The 27,015-nt window shown below is 40.8% G+C and overlaps 1 protein-coding gene across 1 annotated transcript; it reads left to right on the forward strand.

Annotated features, from left to right (window-relative positions):
* Positions 1–3,897: 3,897 nt before the first annotated feature.
* On the forward strand, positions 3,898–6,158 carry LOC139447328 (uncharacterized). Its single transcript, XM_071228630.1, has 2 exons — positions 3,898–4,235; positions 5,897–6,158. Exons 1-2 carry the CDS (start codon positions 3,898–3,900, stop codon positions 6,156–6,158), a joined length of 600 nt encoding a protein of 199 aa, XP_071084731.1.
* The last annotated feature ends 20,857 nt before the right edge of the window (positions 6,159–27,015 follow it).

The following is a 27,015-nucleotide window of genomic DNA, read 5'->3' on the forward strand; positions in this document are numbered from 1 at the left end:
TGATACATTTGAACAAATATGTGAACTTTGGGAACAGGACATAAAGACATAAAGTAAACTTCCCAAGGGACACCAATTATACACCTCCTTGATGATCCTTGTTTTATGCACACGAGTCTGAGTTTCCTTGTCAAAACAAGGAAATTTAGCCAAGACGTTGAGCTACGCTTTGGGTGTATCGATGATCTGATATCGTTCAATACTGGTCATAAAAGCAATTCTCTTCCCCCGTTTTACCCATCGGACCGAGACACGATGGAGAATATGTTTCCGAGTTTTTGTATTAGGTGTACAGTCGACTCACCTTTTCTCACTAATCACTATCACTAATTAATCAATTAATTTTGCTTCTTTGCAAAAACGTGGCATTCACACCTCTAAACACACAGTACCACGTATTTTAGTTAATGTTCACATCCTGTTGAATATTGACTAGAATCCTTCCTCTCATCACACCATCTCGCTTAGGCCTTCAACACTGATGTTGGTATTCTGTTACTTATATGTGCTTTTTCTTGGCTTCAGTGACACTAATTCATTTCACCGTCGTTCAGGAAGCTTATGTGTGTAGTTTACCGTGCATCTAAACATCAGTTTATAGTGATTAAATATCAACAGGATAGGCACATTTATAAAAAGGCAAGAATAGGTGAATACTAAGTACGTAATGTTTATGTTCGATTGATTTTTTGATATAAAAAATGAGGGAAGTATTTGCTTGTGCAAATCGAAAATATACATCATTTACCCTTGGTGCTGCTTTGAATCTGTTAATGCCACACTTAACTTTTACCTTAAAGCTCTGCTAGAAATGTATCACCATGTAAAGAAATGTCAGACAAAAGAGGAAATCAGATGGAAGGAATGTGTTATGGAAATATGAATAAATAATGAAACAGTATGAATGTTTGTTGCTAAAATTCGGCAAAAGGCACACGGTGATTTCTATTTTCGTGTTTTCAAGAATTTGTTTTTGGTAATTTAAGTGAACCTGTCTCAGTTGCCAATCGTATGCAAACGTACAATTAATCCTGGTATTACGTGGATGTTTTATCTGTCATGGAATTATTAAACATATCCTGATGTAGTATGTATAGTGTTACCCGGCAACGATGCCTCTGGGATCTGATCGTGTTACTATCGTGTTACTCATATGATGCCTGGGCGGTGTTGTCAGTGAAGGAACTGGGGATTCAATTGTTTGACTTTAGTGTTATCTTTCAGATACCCGAATAGGGTGTTATCTGTACATGGTATTACTGGGATGCAATAGATTGACTACGGTGTTATCCATACGACGGCTTGTTGGGGCGTTACCTGTTTAGTGTGTCAGATGCCTAACTAGTGCTATAAGTAAATTGTCGCTCTGTGTCCCATGTAGTTTAATGCTGGAGAAAGCCTAGGTCGTGGACGTTCAATGCGAACAATCATTGGTATAATGTTGACACAACAAGTGAGTGAGTATGGTTTTACGCCGCTTTTAGCAATATTCCAGCAATATCACGGCGGGGGACACCAGAAATGGGCTTTACACATTGTACCCATGTCGGGAATCGAACCCGGGTCTTCGGCGTGAGGAGCGAACGCTTTAACCACTAGGCTACCCGAGCGCCCTTGACACACCAAGGATTATGATTAGCACGAATATAAGATCCGAACGTAACATCGACAAACACAAGCATGTTCCTTTGACAACTCATTTCATTGCTGGCCACATCTAACACCTCGTGATATGTGTTCGGTTTCGTAAGGAAGTAAAGACCTTTCATTCCCAATGGCTTAACCAAACTTGTGGGTTTGACCAAAGTGAGAGACGCGAAGATCAACTGCCATCCTTTGGGCTTTCCTCCCACATCAAGAAGACAGACGGCATATAACTGGAATAATGTCCCTTGCGTTAAGGCAAACTCACACCATTCGCCATTGAAAGAGTCTGTTACAATTTTGTTTGTTGTATACATGTAAAAGGCGTCATAACACATGGAAGACAGTGTGCCGGGCGACCCTGATGACAACGTCCACACAATGAACCTTATATCATACGAGGTTCAGAGGGTTAACCTTTACACACCAACCAATTATTTGGAGGTCGATAAGCTCTATGTTTAAATGTTAATCACGTATCTATGTCTACGTGTACATGGGTTACACATTTCTTTTACCCAACTACAATGAGTTCCCAGCTACACGAACAACTGAATGTGTCAAATTGCTCAGTAAATACAGTCACAAGCGATGTGAGGTTTACACAAGATATTGGCGTCCCTCAGGGACCCAATTTGACCAGTTCAAGTGTTTTGTTTCTTTTGTGTTTCAGGAGATGGCATGAAATAGCTAATACCATTAAAGGTGGGTTGTGAGTGTCTCTGATTTAATCAGCACGGAAGGACACACATTCGCATAAGAATGGTGTTCGATTTTGTTTACATAGGTCCTCCAACAGACGTAGTTCAACACAATGGAACAACGGAAACTTTACACATGAGCATGCAAAAGATCAATGATCAGCACCTTTATCAACCCCAAAGGTCAAGGACATTGAAGAAAAAGATCGACTGACATAGCTGTGAGATATACACCAACAGGAACATCTGTTTGTAGGGCTTGGCAACACATAGCTGTGAGATATACACCAACAGGAACATCTGTTTGTAGGGCTTGGCGACACATAGCTGTGAGATATACACCAACAGGAACATCTGTTTGTAGGGCTTGGAGTCACATATCTGTGAGATATACACCAACAGGAACATCTGTCTGTAGGGCTTGGAGTCACATATCTGTGAGATATACACCAACAGGAACATCTGTCTGTAGGGCTTGGAGTCACATATCTGTGAGATATACACCAACAGGAACATCTGTCTGTAGGGCTTGGAGACACATATCTGTGAGATATACACCAACAGGAACATCTGTCTGTAGGGCTTGAAGTCACATATCTGTGAGCTATACACCAACAGGAACATCTGTCTGTAGGGCTGTAAGTCACATATCTGTGAGATACACACTACCAGGAACATCTGTCTGTGTGGTTGGAGTCACATATCTGTGAGATATACACCAACAGGAACATCTGTCTGTAGGGCTTGAAGTCACATTTCTGTGAGATATACACTAACAGAGACACCAGCGTGTGGGGACTGCTAACGGATACGATGTCTTTGCTATTGTTTTTGCTATCTGCTTTGATATATGTCTGGTTAGTAATCAGTTTAACCTACCTTGCTTCACAAAATAATTTGGGGACACACAAGTCATAGGGAACATGAAGTATACTTCGTGGTGGTTGACTGCGAACAGGTCGCCATATTTAACGAGTCAAGCGCTCGCAATTTGTTGTTAAGCGGGATTTTTTTAAATATATGACAAACGTGAAATAAAATTTAGATTTTGAGAACACTTAACTCCCACCGAATCCGTTAACGAATTCATAAAGCATAAACAAAGTTATTAAAACAAAGTTGTAGCTACTGAACAGCCCTGTCGAAACGCGTCGTGTATTGAGGTTACACTGAGTGGTCAACTGAAAGATGGGATCTTGTTTCCAAAGATTGTTTCCAAATGTCGTAATTAATTGTGTGTATCAGTTTTATATGTAGTGCCCCCAAGTTCATCTACATGTTTAGCTATAGCCAAGGGTGGTAAGGGCTGTGAAAATGGCTGCCTTGAACCTGTATCGAAGATGCGTGGTTCGAAACCAAACTTCTATAAACAATCGACAAGCATTTGGCAGGGGGTATACATATTAGAACATTGCAATCTGAAGGCGTTTCCCATATTTGTTTCGAAATAGAAGTGGTGATAAGACAGAACTTACAAAACTGACTTAGCTGTGATACAGTTCATCGTGGCAGAAACAATTTGAAAGCACCGCACTTTGATCTATGTTTTAGCATGGCCTGCGATTCAGACTTCTGTATAGACAAGACAAACGGTGCATACTTCTGTGACCCTGCTGACAGTGCCTCCTACTACCGTTGTGAGTTTGGCAAGGCCAGACACTTCACCTGTGGTCCTGGTACTTTATATGACGGTTTCGTATGCAACTTTCCTCAGCAAGCATGCATAACTAACCCTGTACCCGACGCATCACCAGGCACGGTCATCAACGGGATCTGTGAAGCCACTGCAGAGTCAGGCAACACCGCAACAACAACGACAACCGGAGGTGCGGCAAGTATCGGAACTACTGTAGCAACTGGAGCGACACTGCCGTCAAGCACTGCAGGTGAGTTTGTCTCATTTACTCAAAGGATATACTTATTGTGACATACAAAAAAAAACCAAAGAGAGTCGGTCAAACAAAATTAATGCCGTGGATGGAATTATATCAAATGGAGTGAGTGAGTGAGTTTGGTTGACACCAGAAATGGGCTTCACACATTGTACCCATGTTGGGAATCTAATCCGGGTATTCGGCGTGACGAGCAAACGCTTTAACCACTAGGCTACCCGACTGCCCCTATATCATATGGAAAGAACAACTTCTCACAAGGGGTTTCAGAGGCAGGTTCATACAGTCAGTTGCGAGTGTGTCAACCTAGTGCATTTATGCAGGCCTGATACCTAACCTCAGTAAGGCCTCCAAACGTTGAATAAACGCCTGGGCAATGGTAACAAACGCCTGCAACGTCGCACCATCAGGATTGGCCGTCTGCTTGAGGGCCTCGCACAGTGCAAAGACAACGTCGGACTGTCCTCGCAGATACGCCTTCGTTGCACAGGGTGACAAGGACTGCCTGGAACATGTTTCGAATATGCGTGGTTCCATATGTCCATATGTCCATGTGAGAGGTTGTCTTTGGGTGTGGCGGCCAATACGGGGTCGGGCTCTGACGTGGTTGCTATGTTGATAACGTCGCCATAAGTGCCTGCGTACGTTTAACTGACGGACAACGTCACGCTGGCAGGTACTGGGTTCATGTATTCCCGTGACTCGCCATTTGTCATATTCACTAAGGCGTGGCATGGTGAAATCTCATCAAAACGATCAAAACGCCAATTAGATCTATTCGTTATTAATTTTCAAAGCCTTTGGGCTTTGCATTTGAATTAAATATCTCTATTATATCAAGGAACCATAGGTAGATGGCATGAAGCTTCCAAATTTGTCAAAATTCTCAAAATTTATATTAGCATTATTATAAACAACAACAAAATATTTATCAAAAACTTCCCGATGACGATGGCATTTTGCTCGATATATAATCGCAACATGTATATGACGTAACACAGTGAGGGCACGAGGAATGACGCAATGCATTGTGCACCTCGGCGTCATGTTACTCATGACAGCATTCATCATATGCAAAGCGGAACAATGTTGTTCTTAAGCGTTTGGTATCCTTTTGTGCATACTGATGTTCTTTAGTGCACATTGTTCTTTCATTCATATGACGTCTTGGAGGGCTGTTCATTGGTATTTTATATTTGTTTTGTTTTTTACCATCAGTGCGTGCTGGTGACCTTTGATTTAGCCGATGTATTGTGTTTTTTACCGAATCGCCACACCATAACTAGATTAATAACGTCGTCTATTTTACTTACATCAAAATATCATTCTGTTTAAATTATGCATAGAGATGGCTTGAGTAGAGATAATAATAAAAATTATGTTTTCAAATTAGTAATTTCAACACTTCAATTACCAAAATATACAAACATTCTTTGTTTGATCAGTTTCAAATAATGTTATGCCCGTGCAATTAGATACAGCGGACTCGTGCGGACTGCAGCGTTAATCAACATCCTCTCATCCACAAATAGTTTCTTCAAAGAATCCCGAACTGATAGTATAAAATACCTTCTAAGGGGGAGATTTATCAACATGCGAAGCACAAGTTGTTCCTGTCACCTGTAATATGGTATATGATATTTCCTGTGTTGCAGATAGTGAGCTCGGAATAGTCTGGCAGTTGTATAGAAGACATCGAAATATGAAGAGCGCTTGTGGAGTGTCTAAAGACTTCCTGGTGGCCACGCCCATACTATGTGGGTCTGCATGTTCAATCACAGGAGGCTGCACTGGGTTTAATCTTTACAGATCTCCCAGTAACGTGGTGGGCGGCAAGCGCTATGTGTGTGAGCTCCTCACATGTCTGAATGATCATTTGCTATCTAGCATAGCAGGACAACACTATTATGACCAAATTTAGACTTGGTGCTACAGCTGATATTGTAATGTAACTTTTTAGGGTAAAAAAACCCAATAGGTGTGTTTGTAAACCTGGCTGCCCTGACCTGATTATACATGTGCTTCTAAACAAATAAAATCTTTGTGCTGCTTCGTGTGTGGCTCCAATTTGAGCAGCGCAGCGACCACAGTTGATATTTTCAACTACAGGCCTTTGACCGATGTTGAAAACTTCATAAGTGGTACCTCCTATATATCCCCGTTACTTTTCTGACATCAGGTTGGCATCAGAAAAGCACGATGACCACAGTATTACAATTAGGTTTTATCTATTTCAGGGCGGCCTCCGTTTAAGGCCAAGAGACAAGAGTTGAATTATAAAATAAAGGCTCAAATGTCAAGGATAACAGCTTATTTCAGGCAAAGGTTTTTCCTATCAGTTACGATACACTCCCTATTACCAAGTCGCCTCCTGTCCTGTCTCTGCAAAACTGTACCTGTGATTGGAGAAGACACAATATTTCGAGTAAGATTCTCAGTGACCGCCCAGGTCAAGGACAGCAGAAACCTATTTGTCATGAACACGGAATACTTAATTCATGATAAATTCATGTTTTAAAGTTGTACCACGTTAGTTATATCAGAGCTGATAGATAGATCTATATAGAAATATATGGGCGAGGCGATATCCAGATTTGGTGAATTCTATAATGGCAGTGGCATTCAGGAAAAGGCGACGATGGGTCTGATTCCGTTGTTTGCATGCAATCATTTCACCTCCGCATGAAACAACCAGCAACAACTCCAAGCAATCCCAATAGTACTATTTCAGAGAAGAGGAAAGTAAACACATATAAATCCATATTTGAATACACAAGAAGTTGGTCAGTAAAGGTCGATGTGGAATCGGTTGATGATAATATTTTCTGCAGGTTAAATTACATTAACTATGTCTCATGCCATAAAATCTTAAATCATTTCATTAGGAAACTTGATCATGTAGAGCAGATACAATGTAACTTTAAGGTGAACAGATCAAGACAATGTAAAGATGTAGATAACTCCTATACTCCAGGTACATAGAGTAATTTAACCTCTGTTGAAGATGAGTATCATATTATGTTTATATGCCATAAGAACTCTAGTATTTAAAAAGATATTGTACCTCATTATAGCTTTACCAGCAATCATTCAATGGTCAATTTGCTAAATACTGGAACAGTACATCTCCTTAAATATGTTACTCCGTTCATAAAACATGATTTTTTTAATGACGAACTCTCCCGTGACCACTTAATTTGTCACATAAAACTGTACTATAGGCCACGTGGTCATATTACTGAATAAACTAATACTACTACCAGTACAATGTAGGTATTATAAACATTTATATTCACTCTTCAAATCTTCTCTTCTGTATTTAATATCATAGATACAAATTTGAAATTTTGGAGCTCGATTGTTGTCGTTGTCACATAAGGCCACAAGGATGAGCCGAACTCTCAGGTGACCATCACGGGCAGCAATCACGGCTCTGCATCTCCTCGGCATTAACTTGTGAACGAATTCTGTCCTGCGGAATTCTGCGCCATTCTACTTGTAACGCGTTGGCCAGTTGTGTGGGTGTCAGCGGCGTGTTCTGACGTTGACGTACACGTCGATCGAGTTCATTCCAGAGGTGTTCATTTGGGTTGAGATCTGGAGATCTAGACGGCCAGGGCAAGACGTTGATGTTGGCATTATGCAGATAGTCTACCGTGACACGAGCTATGTGCGGTGGAGCGTTGTCCTGTTGAAACAGCTCCTTCTGGCGGTCAATGATTGTAAGAAGGTGAGGTTGAAGAATTTGATTCATGTAGCGATTTGCTGTCAAATGTATTTTGCAACGTTAATTAAGTAAAACCAGTATTTGAAAATGTCTATCAATACAGCTTTCAAATATATACATTCTTCCCGGTGACGTTGTCGTCAGCGTAAACATGATCGAACGGATCATTCCTATATCTGGCGAATCAATCCGAATACAGCATAACTGTTACATGTCATACAGAGTACTGTTCAATGGATGAACCACCCAGCAGGATAGTCCTGGGATAAATAAATACCTTCATAATTAACGGCATGGGTAAACAGAAGCGTGTTAAGAGAGGATACATTCTTTGTTATATCACAGTAATCTTTGGCCTTAGCAATGACTGTCGAGTGCAGGAAGTGTAATTGCAATGTAAGGACATCATCGTAAAATGAAATACAATTACTTGAACAACATAACAGATATAATAGCTTTGAGAGCAATTATTTCTAATTGGCAGCAGGTTAAGAAAATCAACAATTTTCAACTCTACCATGTCCGCTTGTAATCAATATCTGGGCGATGATTACGTCTATCAGTTTCGGAAGATGTAATCAGCTTTAAATGTGCGATTATCAGTTACAATACTGAGAAAAGTTCCCCTTGATGTCATCATTAACTAGATCTCCCGTCAGTGACTTTCTTTACGCTGAAACAATGACAGAAACAATCTTATAGCAAACAATGGTTTTATATGTTACTTTGTCTTTAACATGTAGAACCGCCCCATGGTGAACATGTACGTCATCAAGTGTACGTGACATTTTCCCTCATGCCGGTAAACCTTTAAGATGACATTTCATATTTGATTGCAGTTTCTAATACTCATAGTTTTATGGCAGACGTGTTGAGGACATTTCTAAATTTGACGCATCAGTAACCACAATGATGTCCAATGCAATTCTCTATGTTCCTATGTTTGTTTGTTTTTCAGGAGGACAATTTAATTGCCTTTGCGTGTGTTAGTGACGGATGCCACGAATGGAGCAGGACACGTTCCCATTTTCGAGAACACCTGGCATCATCCCTATTTGAGATTGATTCATAAAGGAAGTATTATGGTATATATATATATATATATACATATATATATATATATATATATATATATATATAATAAATATGCTTTCAGCAGAGATTTCTTAATATAAGAGAAAGGTTTTGTCGCTTTTATTTACTGTTAAGTAGCTCGACTCTGATAACATTAAACCACAATTGTGCAGTAGTAATCCCACAGGCATGGATGAATGTGTCCCGTTCATACCTTGACGAACGTTTTGCTCGTCAGGAAACCATTTACTCAAGGCTGGGACACCACAGGGCGAAAATATGTTGCTGTATTTATCTCATCGAGACGGCATATAGTTAAAAGAATATTTGAATCTTCTGTTGGTTCGCGTTGAGGAAGATGCATGTACAAAGTGGTGTCACTTATGGTGTTGGTGCATTAAAACGTTAGACATTAGTTTTTGTACTTCCTTTAGGTAGAAGAGTCTCATTTGTTGTCAACAAACTAAACTATGTGTGCACTAACGTAAAAGCAGTGATACTCCCATATAATACCCATATAATAGCCATATAATACCCATTTCGAACCTTGGTACATCCTTAAAGTAACAGACACACACTTTCTACACATGAGACAATTGACAGCGTATTTTATATTTATAAGCCAACCGTTACGGACAATCAACAACAAGATAACACGACATAACGTACACAAAAAACCATAACGATTACCTTGTTCCCCTGCATGGCACTGTCAGGGTTGATAACTACCTTTATATCTGTTTATGTAACAAAGTTTATATTTCCGCTCTGTTTGCATCATTGCAATCATCTAGACGAAACCGTCAATGTTCTATAAGGACATTTGCAAAGTCCCTGCTACATTCTTGATATGTATAACATATCTTTACAGAGTTATCAGCTAATATGGATCTGATATCTGTGAAAATAATTTTAGTAATCCTCGCTACACATTCAAATTGTTGTTCATCGCCAAGGCTCGGATTCACTCTAGGGAAATATTCCAAATATTTCGTAGTTCGAAGGTTTCTTGCCCTCATTACTGCCAATCTCCATCCCGATTTTTTTAAAGATAAGTATATTTAGTAAATATGCACAAAATATGTTTTTGCATTGACACCTCATTTCCCTACATATATCTCAAGAAATGTAATTGATAACAACGACTCACTCGACATGGACTATGTAAAGATGAAGGTGTTTTCGAAGAATTTGGTACTACATGCCTGTTCCATAGCGACGTGATGTTAACGTGATTGTGAGATGGCCCGGTGGCTCGTCACGCTGAATACCCAACGATTCCCACATGGGTACAGGGATGGAAGATTTCTTCGTGTCGAGTACTGACCAAACCTGCGTAAAACAATTCTTACATACTCATCCACTCCATACCTTAGCCATACATGTTCCAACTCTAAACTCCATTTCACCTCACTTAACCATGACACATTTCGACTTACAACTGGTATAGCGCCGATTCCACTTTGTTGAACTGGGTCTATATTGAAGAAAGCGCATATACAGCACTTGTTTTAGATGACATGAATAATCGTTTTCTATTCAGGAACGCTCAGATACTGGAGCTATTTAAACTCTTGGAAGGAACAGCGCTTCGTGTGGAAGGCAAGATTGTTGACATGTATACGAATCTGGAGGTCCATAACCTAACAAAAACGAGTATTCAAACGGCAGGTTATTTTTCCCAACCAAAAATCACCCACACGGTCATCACTGAAAATCCGTTATATAGATAGAGGCGAATAAGCAAATAAATGAGTCAGTGAGTTGGGTTTAACGCCACTTTGGAGAGTATTTCGATCACATCACGGGGTACAGTTTGTTTTGACAGGAAAGCCTGAAGAGATGGTTACCATATATTTAAATACTACGAGCAGGGAAAAGTTTGGTCATAATCAGAGCGTATCTGAGATCATTAAAATGATATCATCGGATCCTACACGCCTAAGGGACGCAACTCTGCACAGCAAATTTTGACGCCTTTCACGTCTTGGCTACCAGTCTGTAAAACAATAAAATATTTGAAGCTGACACTCAATTCTCCCTTTGACATTACATGACTAGATTGTTGAAGTGGCATTGGGAAGAAGAGCTTCAAAGCTACACCAGAGTTATTTGACCGATCAATATTTGAACTGGGAAGAAAGGTGAAAACTCGACAACAGCAACTGTGTGGTGAAGAACACAGTAAGCACGTGCTGATCACGTATAAATCAATGTACACAGCACATATGTCTCCGGCGGTGAAACACCATATGCATTAATATATTTTTAAGATTTTGGAATCGATATGATAATTTTGGCAAAGAAAATATACAAACAAACTCTGAATTAACGTAAGTCTTAAAATCGACATCTAAATAAATTCTTGTTCTTGGTGTTATTGTATGTATGATTTGAGGTAAACATCGGACAAATAATGACAGAAATGAATGATACAATATCACAATAATGATCACGACTGTTTGTGATTCAATCACATAAATATCTAAAAATCAATCTGAACATCACCAATAACCCTTGAACAGTCAACTGAGGAGCATCACCGATAACCCTTGAACAGTCAACTGAGGAGCATCGCCAATAACCCTGGGATAGTCAAGTGAGGAGCATCACCAATAACCCTGGGGCAGTCAATTGAGGAGCATCACCAATAACCCTGGGACAGTCAACTGAGGAGCATCACCAATATCCCAGGGGCAGTCAACTGAGGAGCATCGCCAATAACCCTGGGACAGTCAAGTAAGGAGCATCACCAATAACCCTTGGACAGTCAAGTGAGGAGCATCACCAATAACCCTGGGACAGTCAACTGAGGAGCATCATCAATAACCTGGGGCAGTCAACTGAGGAGCATCACCAATAACCCCGGGACAGTCAACCGAGGAGCATCACCAATAACCCCGGGACAGTCAACTGAGGATCATCACCACTAACCCCGGGACAGTCAACTGAGGAGCATCATCAATAACCCAGGAAAAGTCAACTGAGGAGCATCATCAATAACCCCGGGAAAGTCAACCGAGGAGCATCACCAAAGAAACCAATGCTCTCACTTTATTCTATCATTTGTTTGATTATCAGTTGCCAACATCTTGAGTCAGCGAAATAAAATTAAAAAAATTAACTGTATTGGCTTTTAGTCAGAACTCACTACATGCTGTTGTTTTTGTACATATTTGATTTAAAACTTTAATAATGAAAAAAATATATAATACACAAATGCTGAAGGGTTATCTATAAACTCAATAGAATCACCCAGCCACAGTTATCGATTTCTTTTAACAAATTGTTGCCTGTAATCAGACGTCTAAAAATCACATATGTTTCACCCTCGGGCGCAATAAATTAGTGGGTGTTCAATACATTTTAGCATTACATGATAAAAGGGTGATCTGACTTATAGAAATTTGAATGAAAACAAAGTGAATAAAAACTAAAATTATTACTTCGAACATATTTGAAAATACCAGCACTGCCAAAATCACATTTTCTACGTAGCGGATAGGTAAATGTTAATACGTCCGTTCAGATTATTTTCACAATGCGTGGGAAGATGTTCGTGGCAAGAATTAATATATCTCGACCTGACCCATAATCACCAGCATCCACCAGTTGACAAAGGAATTCATTATACTACTATACTTATACTAATCGATTCAAACTTCTGTTGGGATAACAGGGACCCAGTATCTCTCGAGTATTCCCATCCGCTTCACTCTTACATAACTCGTTCACCATTTCGTAGAATTGGTAAGAAATTCTAATGGTACCTGACAATTCCCATGTTGTAAAACAGTCATGATCATCAAAGTGCAAAATTCATCATTATAACGGGGGTTGGTGATATGTGCCAATGGTGGTTTTTTGGTGTGTTTTTTACAAATTAACTATATTTTTTTTGCCGTAGAACTATTTATTCTGTTTATTTGGCAAGACGAATGTAAGAGTATCAAACAATGGATCCATATACACCCATGAGATCCATTAAATTTCAATAGCAATTTCAAAAAGAAACTTCAGAGAAAACTCAAGTGGACCATCTTCAGTGGGTCTTAACACTAGCATTGTTTATGTTTTTGAGGAAATATAAAGTGGCCTTTGTGTAAGAAAATCCCAATACGTTACATAAGCACATATTCATAGTTACCTTTCCTCGCTAATACATTTGTAAGAGCATCAATCTTTACGGGACCAGGTTGTTAAGGGCATATATGCGCATGCGTGTACTTGTTTGTTATATAGTTCTAACAACATATGTCCTATAGATTATAGTTATGTCTTGAGGCATTGGTGCGTCAGAAGTGTCTAAAGACACAGGAGAAGCGACAACACCAACGTCTACCACATCAATACCTCCACGCAACTAGGAGAATAGTCAGAAGGAATCTACTAGGTGTTTCACCGACAAGGAAGGTGTACATTCATCCAGTGGAGTGTGTAAACGGAACATCATTAAGGTAAAGCACCGGGTATCAGGATATGGGACGTGTGTGGGTTTCGACAAAATAATACAATTGAATACAAGATTCAGTTCGAGCAAACAGGAGACTAGGAAGAACACGACAGTATTCACACCATTTGTAGAGTACATAACTACAGGATGATATGGCTTGTGAAATGTTGGATGTTTCTTGGACATAAAATGACCCTGCTATCATTGCTTATTGCAACTTGGATACATGTCAGGTTGGTATAATTTGATTGATATCTTCATGAGGCAAATGCAATAGTCAAAAACATACTGCTTGCACTTATTTCTCACATTGATTTAAGATGCATTGTTTGAATTTATACAGTGATGGCCCTGTCACACTACAACGTTTCAGAGTAACTTGCACCTAGCGTGTAAATGATAGTTAGTACGCTGCCATACGTCGAGCTTTCATCGAAAAAACATGTGTTTGACGTATACATAGCGTCTTCATAACGAGTTCACCGTATATGTAACGCATGTCTAACGTATTAGGAGCGTATCACTGAGCGTATGCATAACTTATGACAGCGTATAAAGGCGTATTGCCAGCTTTTGTCTAGCGTGTTCGACGTATGCTCAGTGTATGAGTAACGTATGACTAGCGCGCTCAGCGTAGGGGAAAAGTGTCTAAAACGGGCCCCGCGGTAGTATAACTAGTAGTGTACAGCCATTCATCAGATTACTTAATTCAAGCAGTTGTCTTCGCTCTGTCAACATCATCAAGATGCCTCCCAAGAAGAAACCTGCCAGGGGCCGAGCAAGATCTGGTAAAGTGTCAATTTGAGGATGTCATGCTGATGTTGGAGAATGGCTATTACGTCGTGGGCAGCCTGTCAGGATCCTTCACCTCCATCTTCTATATTGCTCCATCAGAAGTGATGAGGTACTGACAGGGACCCAAAACGCTGATACTACGGTACAAATACGCTAGCTGAACGTTAGAAACACGTTGAATAAGTTATATATATTTTGTCGTCAGACATACGACGAATACGCCATATATACTCACACGCAAAATAAACGCAAGTCGTGTATGCAGTATACATGTTATTTAATTTCAACAGTAAGACAAGAAATACTTATAGGGCAAGATTGACAAAAAAATGACTGAAGACAGTTTAATGGATTAAAAGGGAGATGACATAATTGTTTTTTTCAAATGTTAAGGGCTTACACAGTTTCGGGTCAATACCCAAAATGTCAGTCAATACCTGGTGTAACCACCATTAGCATTGATCACTGCCACACATCTCCTGTACATTGAGTGGATCAGACGATTTGTGAAGGCCTTAGGGATCCTCCTGCACACATCCAGAGCGGATGTGCGTAGTTCATCGGCAGTTGTAGGGACATGTTTATAAGCCACGGCGTACTACAACGTATACCAGCGTGCGTTTAACGTATACAACTTACACCTAAATTATCCATAGCCTGTTTCAGCGTTGCCGGCGTTTTGGCAAAAATTTCCATACGTCGCCATGCGTTACTGCTATACGTTGTAGTGTGGCAGGGCCATAAAGATCATTTTTGTAAACATATGAACGGAGAAAAACTGTGAATCATGTAAAATTCAAAAAATAAATTTATGCTGAAATTAAATAATGCATCTTTCAATATATATTCATGAAGACCTCTCCTCGTATCTATGGTAGTGATTCAAATCAGCATGTGTTAATGCTCGGCGCACAATTTAGATGTTTGCGTGTTTGTTGGGAGCATGATACTCACGCATGTGTTTTTTGAATGTGAACAGCACATAATGATTGTTTAGCTGTCAGGTGCTCATAAAACCAAGTTTACGTAACCGTAAATAACGCATGCGCAATGTCACGGCTTGCTAAATCAACGTCTACGAGCCGTGGGATGGCGCAAAATGAAGTTGCCACACTTCAATGTTAATCGAAACAAAATATCATCCCAACAAGACAACCATATTCGGTTGGGGCATCTACGGAATCGATACATATCTGCCATAGTAACAACTCGGGCAATTCCTGGGCTGAGACCAGCTAGTGGCAGAACCGCACGCAACCGGTTAAGGGAGAGCAACACCCGGCCCCGACGTCCAACGAATCGCCTAATTTTGGTTACACTTCGCCGCGAAGCAACACAACTCATCTTTGTGAATGGCAACTTGAATGACGTACGCTACCCTTTGTGCAATAGTCAGTGGCGGAACGTCACGTGACAGACAGACATTTTGAGGCAGCATAACATTGCTGTACTGCCCTGACCGGCTGATTCCCCAGACTCCCCCTTATTATTTTCAATAACACAACATTTACATCACTTTATAAGAAGTAGTTACTTTTATCCGTCAGTATAGATCACGCCATTTGCAAGGACGTGTTGCCCGAAGACAGTGATTTGATGTTGGTACTGAGCGCTCGAAGACTGTCGTGTTGGTGAGGTGACCGTCACCTCATTCACTTGATACAGATTCTTAGACTCACCTATCAATATACTGCAAACACGTGTGAGAGCAAACTTGGAATAACAATTATTTTGCGGTTGTTGTTTTTTCTTATACTAGATTTCTGTGTTGTAGTGTCATGATAGTGTAGTGACTGATTTTAAGGGGTCCGTTCGTATAATTTCCACAGCTATTTGCCCTTTACGCCAAGTGGAAAATGTTTCGGCAGAAAATCTAGGCTGCATATTCGCTTAAATTGACAATTCATATATACTTATTAACAGGTCCATTTGGTATTTTGTTCATTCTTGAGAGCCTTAGTGACTGTATGTAAAATGACCTTTACACTGAGTTTGCGCAACTCCTTACTTTTAAGGCTCACAATATCAACCTCTGGATTGTCAGGTTCAGACAATTCAGCTTTTCAGAGCAGGTCCCATGCAGCTTTTGTGGTCAGGGCCCAGTTCTACAAAGCGATGGTAGCGCTGCGACAGTCGTAAATCTGTTAAAGTATGAGAGTTACGATCACCTTTGCGTTACGATAATTTTGTGGAGCTGACCACAGGGGTTTGAGTCTTACATACAATAGAACATACTAATGGCGGTGGAAATGGGTAGTTTATGCTTGTTCTCAAGGGAAAACTAAATGTATTAATGTAAGCCCCGTCCTCCTACGGACACCAGATTTGTTTCCTTATAGTTACATGCTACTTCCTTGAGACAAGTTCAGCGAGAGAGGGAGAGGAACAAGTTGCTCAGCATCCCTCCAGACAGGGACATTTTTGCGAATTGTGTTCCTGAGACAACACTGTTGAACTTCTGCAAATATATAATCGAAATTTTCCACTTCTCAAAACAAATCATTGAAATTGGGTCATAGCCATAGTGGAACAGAGGCTTTGAAATAGGAAGGCTGTTTAATAAATGTTATAGTTTAACAACTATAGTCAAACTCAGAAGGAATAATGTAATAGTGAAATCTGTTCTTGTCAATATTCCATGATTTCATAGACATATATCCACAAAACAATTGAGTCAACTGACCAAAATGATTTGCTGTGACAAGTCGGTGAAATAAGCAGGGATCTGTGATCCAGCAAAGTCACGGTCGCTGTCTTGTTACAGTGAAACAATTTGCTCAACAGACTGTTTGGTGTGGATTACACTATAGGACATCATGTAATGTCCCCAACAAAAGGTTTCACTATCACCCAGTTCCTTCTGTGTGAGGGTCACTACGTATCAATCAATGAACCTGTGTAGAAAGAGTGGTTGGAAGAGGGATAAAGACAGGTTACACCATCCGGAACATCCAGATAAGCACCATTTATCAACAATTCGTGTTTGAAATACGTTCACCTTGTCTTTATTTCAGATTGGCCTGCAATCCCGACTTCTGTGTATCCAGAGCACATGGCGAGTACTTCTGTGACACGGCAGATAGTGCCTCCTACTACCGCTGTGATAACGGTATTACCTGGCACTACACCTGTGGCCCTGGTACTGTTTATGACGGCAGTACATGTAATCTCCCTCCTACCGCATGCATAACAAACCCTGTGCCCGATCCATCCTCGGGCGAGGTCGTCAACGGCATCTGTGTAGCTACTGCAGGGTCGAGCACAGGAACAACCGGAAGTACAGGAAGTATGGTATCCCCGGAAACAACCGGAACTGCAGCGCCACCAAACCGTGGATGTGAGTACACCTCCTCAGATATATCCTTCCTATTGTGGTTGACATCAGTTATGATCACCGACTTTTCCGGAAACGTTTCGTACAGGTTAAATATGTGACACCCATCAGTATCCAGTACAAACAGTGACCAAATTTCTCCCTATAAGTAGCTTAAGTACACGTATTTCGATTTTCCAAATGTTGGTGAATTACAAAAAGTATGAAGATACCAGACCTCTTGGCTAAGCTGTATCGTATATATTTTTTTCTGCTTCACTTTTTATCAGGTTAAACTTTAATCGGACGGTTTGATCTTCAGAACTTCGCCATAATTATCTTTAACAAATCCCAAATCGCAGAAAGTGTTCTCTGTTTTTCAGATGGCATATTGTGGCACTTGTACAGAAGGTATCTAAATATGAAGAGTGCATGTGCAGTTTTGAAGGAGTTCCCCGTGGCCACGCCCATATCATGTGCGTCTAAATGTACGATGTCGGGAACCTGTACGGGGTTCAATCTGTATAGACAACCCAATAACTTGACCCGCACACTACGATATGTGTGTCAACTCGTAGCCTGTCCGGGTGACCATTTGCTATCTTTCGCAACAGAAGATGCCTTTTATGACCAAATATAGAAATCTTACTAGCATTCCTTTATATCACGTAGGAAAAGTAAAAATGTTTCTTTTTTCAAGAAAACTTATTTATTCATCCAAATAATGGTATTAAAATATACGTGTCACCATTTTCTGCCATTGATTTTAGTTTGTAATCTAGATCGCGTAGCAAAGAGGCAACAACCCGTTGTGAACACAAGCTTTCGTTGAGTTCACACTCGATATACATGTAGAGATGGTTAAATATGTCCCAATGTTGACACAGGCTATAGAGACATCGTCCCAATGTTAACACAGGCCACAAAGACATCGTCCCAGTGTTAACACAGGCCACAAAGACATCGTCCCAATGTTAACACAGGCTACAAAGACATCGCCCCAATGTTAACACAGGCCACAAAGACATCGCCCCAATGTTAACACGGGTCACAAAGACATTCCCCAATGTTAACACAGGCCACAAAGACATCGTCCCAGTGTTAACACAGGCCACAAACACATCGTCCCAGTGTTAACACTGGCCACAAAGACATCGTCCCAATGTTAACACAGGCCACAAAGACATCGTCCCGATGTTAACACAGGCCACAAAGACATCGTCCCAATGTTAAAACAGGCCACAAACACACCGTCCCAATGTTAACACAGGCCACGAACAAATCGTCCTAGTGTTAACACAGGCCACAAAGACATCATCCCAATGTTAACACAGGCCTCAAAGACATCGTCCCAATGTTAACACAGGCCACAAAGACATCGCCCCAATATTAACACAGGCCACAAAGACATCGTCCAAATGTTAACACAGGCCATAACACATCGTCCCAATGTTAACACAGGCCACTAACACATCGTCCAAATATTAACACGGGCCACAAAGACATACTCCCAATGTTAACACAGGCCACAAACACATCGTCCAAATGGTAACAAAGGCCACAAACACATCGTCCCAATGTTAACACAGGCCACAAACACATCGTCCCAATGTTAACACAGGCCACAAAGATATCGTCCCGATGTTAACACAGGCCACAAAGATATCGTCCAAATGTTAACACAGGCCACAAAGACATCGTCCCTATGTTAACACAGGCCACAAACACATCGCCCCAATGTTAACACAGGCCACAAACACATCGTCCCAACCAATGTAAACAAAGGCCACAAAGACATCGTTCAAATGTTAACACGGGTCCCAAAGACATCGTTCCAATGTTAACACAGGCTACAAAGACATCGCCCCAATGTTAACACAGGCTACAAAGACATCGCCCCAATTAACACGGGCCACAAAGACATCGTCCCAATGTTAACACGGGCCACAAAGACATCGTCCCAAATGTTAACACAGGGCACAAAGACATCGTCCAAATGTTAACACAGGCCACAAAGACATACTTCCAATGTTAACACAGGCCACAAACACATCGTCCCAATGTTAACACAGGCCACAAACACATCGTCCCAATTAACACGGGCCACAAACACATCGTCCCAATGTTAACACGGGCCACAAAGACATCGTCCCAATGTTTACACAGGCCACAAAGACATCGTCTCAATGTTAACACAGGCCACAAAGACATCGTCCCAATGTTAACACAGGCCACAAAGACATCGTCCCAATGTTAACACAGGCCACGAACACATCGTCCCAATGTTAACAGGGGCCACAAAGACATCGTCCCAATGTTAACACGGGCCACAAACACATCGTCCCAATGTTAACACAGGCCACAAAGACATCGTCCCAATGTTAACACTGGCCACAAAGACATCGTCCCAATGTTAACACAGGCCACAAGGATATCGTCCCAATGTTAACACAGGCCACAAAGACATCGTCCCAATGTTAACACAGGCTACAAAGACATCGTCCCAATGTTAACACAGGCCACAAACACATCGTCCCAATGTTAACACAGGCAACAAAGACATCGTCCCAATGTTAACACAGGCCACAAAGACATCGTCCCAATTAACACGGGCCACAAACACATCGTCCCAATGTTTACACAGGCCACAAAGACATCGTCCCAATGTTAACACAGGCCACAAAGACATCGTCCCAATGTTAACACAGGCCACAAACACATCGTCCTAATGTTAACACAGGCCACGAACACATCGTCCCAATGTTAACAGGGGCCACAAAGACATCGTTCCAATGTTAACACGGGCCACAAACACATCGTCCCAATGTTAACACGGGCCACAAAGACATCGTCCCAATGATAACACGGGTCCCAAAGACATCGTCCCAATGTTAACACAGGCCACAAAGATATCGTCCCAATGTTAACACAGGCCACAAACACATCGTCCCAATTAACACGGGCCACAAACACATCGTCCCAATGTTAACACGGGCCACAAAGACATCGTCCCAATGATAACACGGGTCCCAAAGACATCGTCCCAATGTTAACACAGGCCACAAAGATATCGTCCCAATGTTAACACAGGCCACAAAGACATCGTCCCAAATGTTTGCATATGTCATAGAGGCATCGTCCCAATGTTAACACAGGTTATAGCCACATCGTCCATGTACGAAGACTTTGCCAACAATAATGGCCTTAGTGTGGGGTACCGGTGTCCTGGCTAACGACACAAACTCTTTTCGAAAAAATCTCTGAAGTTAAAGGTTACTGGTGTGTCCTACACATCAAAGAAAAACGTCCACTGACATTATTGATTTATTAACTATGCTTCGTGTCGCCCGTATGTATCAGTCGAAGCTATTCTCTCGCTAAAGGCGATGTCCTGCTTCCTCCTTGACTGGTTCATATGTATAAACTGTGTTTCACGTCTCGTTATTAGCGAGCTACCAACTACAAAGACTACGTTTAACTTGTGAATGCATAGCACCGTATGCAACTCAACAAACAAACACATGTCGGTTTATATTTTATCGGGTATTGAGACGTCTGTCACAATGTTGTTGTTACAGCATTTATTGTAAACTGCCTTTTATTTTAATGCACTTATAATACAATAAATACTATTTTTTATGCAAATTGTATGAATGGCGGGTGCTACCGGTAGGGCAGGACAAGACTACGCGAACACCTGGTGTCATCACTGATTTTAAGTGGTCCATTCGTATAATTTCCACAGCTATTTGCCCTTTACGCCAAGTGGAAAATGTTTTAACAGAAGATCTAGGCTGCATATTCTCTTACATTGACAATTTATTTTTACTTATTAACAGGTCCATTTTGTATTTTGTACATTCTTGAATGCGTTATTCACAGTATGTAAAATGACCTTTACACTGAGTTTGCGCAACTCCTTACTTTAAAGGCTCACAAGATCACCCTATGGATTGTCAGGTTCAGACAATTCAGCTTTTCAGAGCAGGTCCCATGCAGCTTTTGTGGTCAGGGCCCAGTTCTACAAAGCGATGGTAGCGCTGCGACAGTCGTAAATCTATAACATGTTACCTGTTGAATTTTTTTCCAACATTTCAAGACAGCTGTGATGTTGTCATCGAAGAATGCACAAACGGTAAAGGAGGAAACAGAATCGATGTTATTTTATGTGGTAATTCCCAACAGGACACGCTAAGATAAGCCCAGACACCGGTACTTACAGAACTAAAGTTTGAAATCAGTAATCAACCACACAGGATCAATGCAGAATCAGCCACTGATATTGAAATACACAGCATTAGGTTTACAATCATATCATGTAATACAATGGGTCACAATATGTGACAGCAGCAGTTAATTCTATGTTACGAGCTGCCGTGATAGTATCGCCATAGGCCAACAGAACATGTCATATTAGCGCCTCATTTAAGTAGCTGCTACTCACAGGCAATACTCCGGCCAACTGTCACATAACAATAAACCCCTTTGGCCATTCAGCTGCCGTTCAAAGCCTGGTTCCCTTGCGTGAAAAAGTTCGTAGTTGTTCCCACTGACAATGCTTCAAATAACATAGCTATTATATGTAAGCAACACTACATCAATTGTTTGATCAAAGAAATTGGACTGGGTGACATCAAATAATACCACATACAAAGCCAGTATGTTAACCGGAGAAGAAATCTGCCAAAACCGACCATCAGTACCACAAGATAAACTTTTGGCTAGACTGTCTCTAAAACCTGAAGACGCCGATTCTACTTTTGTACTGAATTCCAAAGCTCCACAAAAATCCGTGCTAGTAGATATATTGCATGGTTCGGCAAATGTGACAGCAATGTTCCTGTCTGAGAGGGTAACCAACATCCTTAATACAACCACAGACTGGAATCTCCATCCCGGGATTTACATTTCGGACATATGTTTGTCTTCAAACACACGAGTTTATCTTTTGGTCCACAACACTTTTATTCGTGATTAAAACAGACACAGCTGCAGAATGGACAGCAATGGTCAAGTGGGATCTATGAGGCGCTAGTCAGTCTAGTTGTCTGAGGGTCATGTCCCGACCAACACAAAGCATTCTAACCTTAACGACAAGCCAAATCACTGACAAGCTGCCGCGTTTGTGTAACGATATCTCTGTGGTCAGTCTGCAGTAGCCAGCACTTCATCAACAATGCCATGCTTCAGTGGCCAACCGACCATTCCCTTACGTGTAGTTACAGACATCAGATCAGCCCATGTCTTACTGGCTACGATGATAATAGCCCAGCTGGTGTTATCTAATTTGTATTGACAACACTGCTAATAGTTGCATATGTAATTATTTTAACCTACTTGACTCAGAGAATATATAAAGGTTTTCTAACTCCCAGTTAAAAACCTCATCCCGCAAAATTGCCTATATTTTCTTTTTATATTCACAGAAAGTATTTAAGAAAAGTGGAATTAATACCATGTTGATTCAAAAACTCAAAGAATTTGCTTAAATAAGTGTACACCACTTTTCCCCACGTCAAACTTCAGGAGAAACTACATTCCTTCATCCATGGGGAGTTCATCACTAAACTGTGCCTATGTCTATCTTCAGAGGTCCAGGACAGTTTGTCACGATCATCACGAGAGGAAATAATACAAGAACAACTAGAGACTTAAATATACGACATGGTGAGAGACGCCATGTGCATTACTGACAGTGTGGACATTTTCGAGTGCTGAACGGCATAGAGGCATAAAAGACAAGAATAGTGTACGTGCATCAGCAAAGTCAATGAATGGACATAAAGCAAACATTTCACAAGACTTTACACAACGTACCACATGTTCCCGTGCGGACAGTTCAATGGTTTATTATGGTTATTGAAGGTGAGGCATTTACGTGCTTAGATTAATATGCAATAGTGTCTTTAAGACTGAACATCAAAAAGAAAATTAACTATCACGTTACATTTCTGGTTAGGTGAACATGTTTAGAATCGTGAAGGATATTAATTTCTTCATCTGACTGCGACTCCGGTGTTTACACCCGTTCACCTTGAGATACGTTAACTAGAACCCTTTCGTTCGTAACATAAATAATAACTTATGCCAGTTATCAACTCTTCAACTCATGCATTATGTATTAAAGAACGACAAAAGTTCCTTCAAGCGTTCTCACACTACTTTATAGAAATAAGTATTTATGAAGCACTTGTTCACTCGCGGTAACAGGTACAAACAAATGCATAACCAAGCACGAAGAATTAGAGCTTGTGCTCAGCACATATGGTCCGTGTTTCAGGATATTTAAAATCTAGACCTTTCTTTACCGTTGCATTTTAAAAGATGCACCTAAATTCTCTCAAAATGCATTTCCTCGCGCAATAAACACCAACATCTCAGAAACCATTGGATAAATGGAGCTTAATCTTCCCTTGATTGTTCCCACCAGAGCTGACACCTGAATTTGTTCAAGTGGTTGCCAACCGATTTTTTCAACCGCAGCCACACTGAAAATAGCTATGTAAGGCCATTACTCAGTAAATGTTTCTCAAAATGCTCGTTACATTTTATATCTGTAAACATCTTCTCCTCTGCAATTAATTACCAAACTGAGGAAGCTGAACTTATGTTTATCCTTAGGATGACATGATATTTTGTTCAAATCATTGGGATTTAGAAAATATATTCTCCTTACAATGTTATACAACAGTACAGATATGAAACATTATAGAAATCAAGTTACTTGTCTCATACTGGTTAATAATTTTATCATCGGTATTTATACTGAAACTATTTGAATAGCAATAATGACAGCAACATTTGTCAATTGTCTGTCTTTGCTGACATTTTTAAATGTTGGTTATATATCCAGAAGAGTTACAGTGCCATGGAACTATTGTTCGCTACTTATATGGATCAATTCTTAGTATTTGTGAGCAGCTCAACCGTTCGATATCAGATAATGTGTACATGTTTTCCATCCAACCAAATCAGCTTTCTCACAACTCAAGAAGTTAAGACATGCACTTACACGTGGTGATGGTCGCAAGGGTAGTATGTGTGAGTGTATGTCTGTCAACAAGTCCTAGGTCGTGAATACACGTGGGGAGGGTGGTAAGGGTGTGTTGGGGATGTGTGGAAGTGTGGTCCCAGGGCGTGGGTACACGTGGGGGAGGGTGACACGGGGGAGGGGTATGTGAATATATGTATGTCTCCAAGCCCCAGGGCGTGTGTACACGTGTGTGGCACGGGGGAGGGGTGTGTGAGTATATGTATGTCTCCAAGTCCCAGGGCGTGTGCACGCCTGGGGGAGGGTGGCAAAGGGGGGAGGGGGGGGATGGGTATGTGAGTGTATGTATGTCTCCAAGTCCCAGGGCGTGTGTACACCTGGGGGAGGGTGGCAAGATGTTCGCCAACCGGACAAGGACAAAACGTGAAGACTGTTGGTAAAATATATATCTGTAACACGTGTACCAGACATCAATTTGGTTCACATTGAAACGATCAATGTATGCATTAGTTGTTCATGTAATGAGAACACAGCAGAAATAAGGTAGGACAGAGCGTTGGCTGTTCGGTAATACCCGACACCTCTTTACACCATCGCAATCCACGCATTGCCTTGCGCTGGTGTTATTCAAACCGAGAGGATAACTTAGGGTTATCGTAAGATAAATATTTGATACTCTCCTTGACATGGTTTGAATCGGGGGTGTCAATTTAAACACAACTTTATCATTATTTTTATAATTATATTTCAAATTTCCTATATTTGAATGATAAAAGAGGAATTCTCATAATGGTGGACAGTCTTATCTACGACCATTCCATAATATTGTGGGTAAGGTCTATATAGATTGCCAATGAAAGAGTCTAAATTATTCACCGAAATAGATGCCCTTGGTCATAAAGGGCAAAACAGCTGTAAAAATTATATGAATGGGCCACTGAAAATCAGTGATGACACCAGGTGTTCGCAAAAGGGTAACATGGGCTGAAAATGGTCCAGTCCACAGTACACAGTTAATCTCATGCCACTTCTACTTATTTTTATTGTATATTTATTATCTTAACCACGTTTTGTTTTTACCAGATAATCGTGAGTGAGTTGGGTATAACGCCGCTTTTAACAGTATTCGATTATATCGCGGCGTGTCAGCTAGGTGTGGGAGCACGTGTATGGTGCTGACAAACCTAGAAACATAAACCCACAATCATAGGTTTCTGGCGTGCCCAAGAGATGCAACTCTGCACAGCGAATCGCGGCGCTTCAGACGACTGGGCCACCCGTGCCCTCTTACCAGATAATAGACAGATTTTCACACACTTCTAAATTCCAACTTCTAAATGTCTCTCAAAAACATAAACCTGTTTGATCACATGTAAATGTTGATTATGTGTAAGACCGCCTCCGTGGTCTAGTGGTAGAGCGTCCGCCCGGAGAGCGGAAGATCAGGGGTACGATCCCCGGCCGCGTCATACCAAAAGACGTTAAAATATGGTACTCGGCATTGAGGGACTAAAACAAGGACTGGTCGGCTCGGAGTCAGTAAACTGTGTCTGAGTGGGGTATTAATGTTAAACTGCGACATGGTATCTCAGTGAGCTAGCACTATAAACCGGCATCAGTCCGGTCTAGTACAACCAGCCACACACACACGCGCATGCACGTCGCTATATCATTGCAATATATATATACGCGACGTTAAACCCCATTTCACTTCACCTAATCAATGTGGGAGATTACGCCACTTCTCGTCTTATCCCTTCTCCTGGTCTGGTTGGTAAACAGTACTGTTGTGTGATCGATTGATAAAGTATTTTACGTTCGTTGTTTTTTGTGCAATTTGCAATCACAAAAGGTGACTGAATGAATAAAGACTGATTTTACAGTAACAAGGTCTTCAACAAATCATGTTGTTATTTGTGCAGTTTGCAAGCACCTGTCATCACAAAATGAAACAGAAAACTGAATATGAAGTGATAAACATGTTCGTCATCACGGTCAGTGAATTAAAACTTTATGAAGATTATAATTTGACCACAAGCTGACATACATTCTCTCTAATACAAGTCCCCACATGGACTCTTCTGCAAATTCAATCTCATTAAAATCAGATCTTAGTTCTCGCTACCGCAAAACAAAGATCTGAGGACATCCCATTACGGGTCACGTCAGACCGACCTTTAGCGAACTTTGATCGACCAATGGAATGACCAATCAGAAGGCAGCTTTCTCGTGCTTTACGGGACAAATTTCAAACAGGCGACTACGCTTCGAAACATATTTTGACAAATTCTCGATTAAGAATTTGAAACCTGAACAAAAACATTCTGGAATGGCTAATAGATGGTCTAGATTGTAAGGATTCAGTCGTTAAACCCGTAACTATCGTTCGGAATACCCCATGTTAAAGTTTTCGAGATTTCATGAT

Source organism: Haliotis cracherodii, unplaced genomic scaffold (genome assembly GCF_022045235.1).
Source record: "Haliotis cracherodii isolate W230 unplaced genomic scaffold, xgHalCrac1.p SCAF_7, whole genome shotgun sequence".
Lineage (NCBI taxonomy): Eukaryota > Metazoa > Mollusca > Gastropoda > Lepetellida > Haliotidae > Haliotis > Haliotis cracherodii.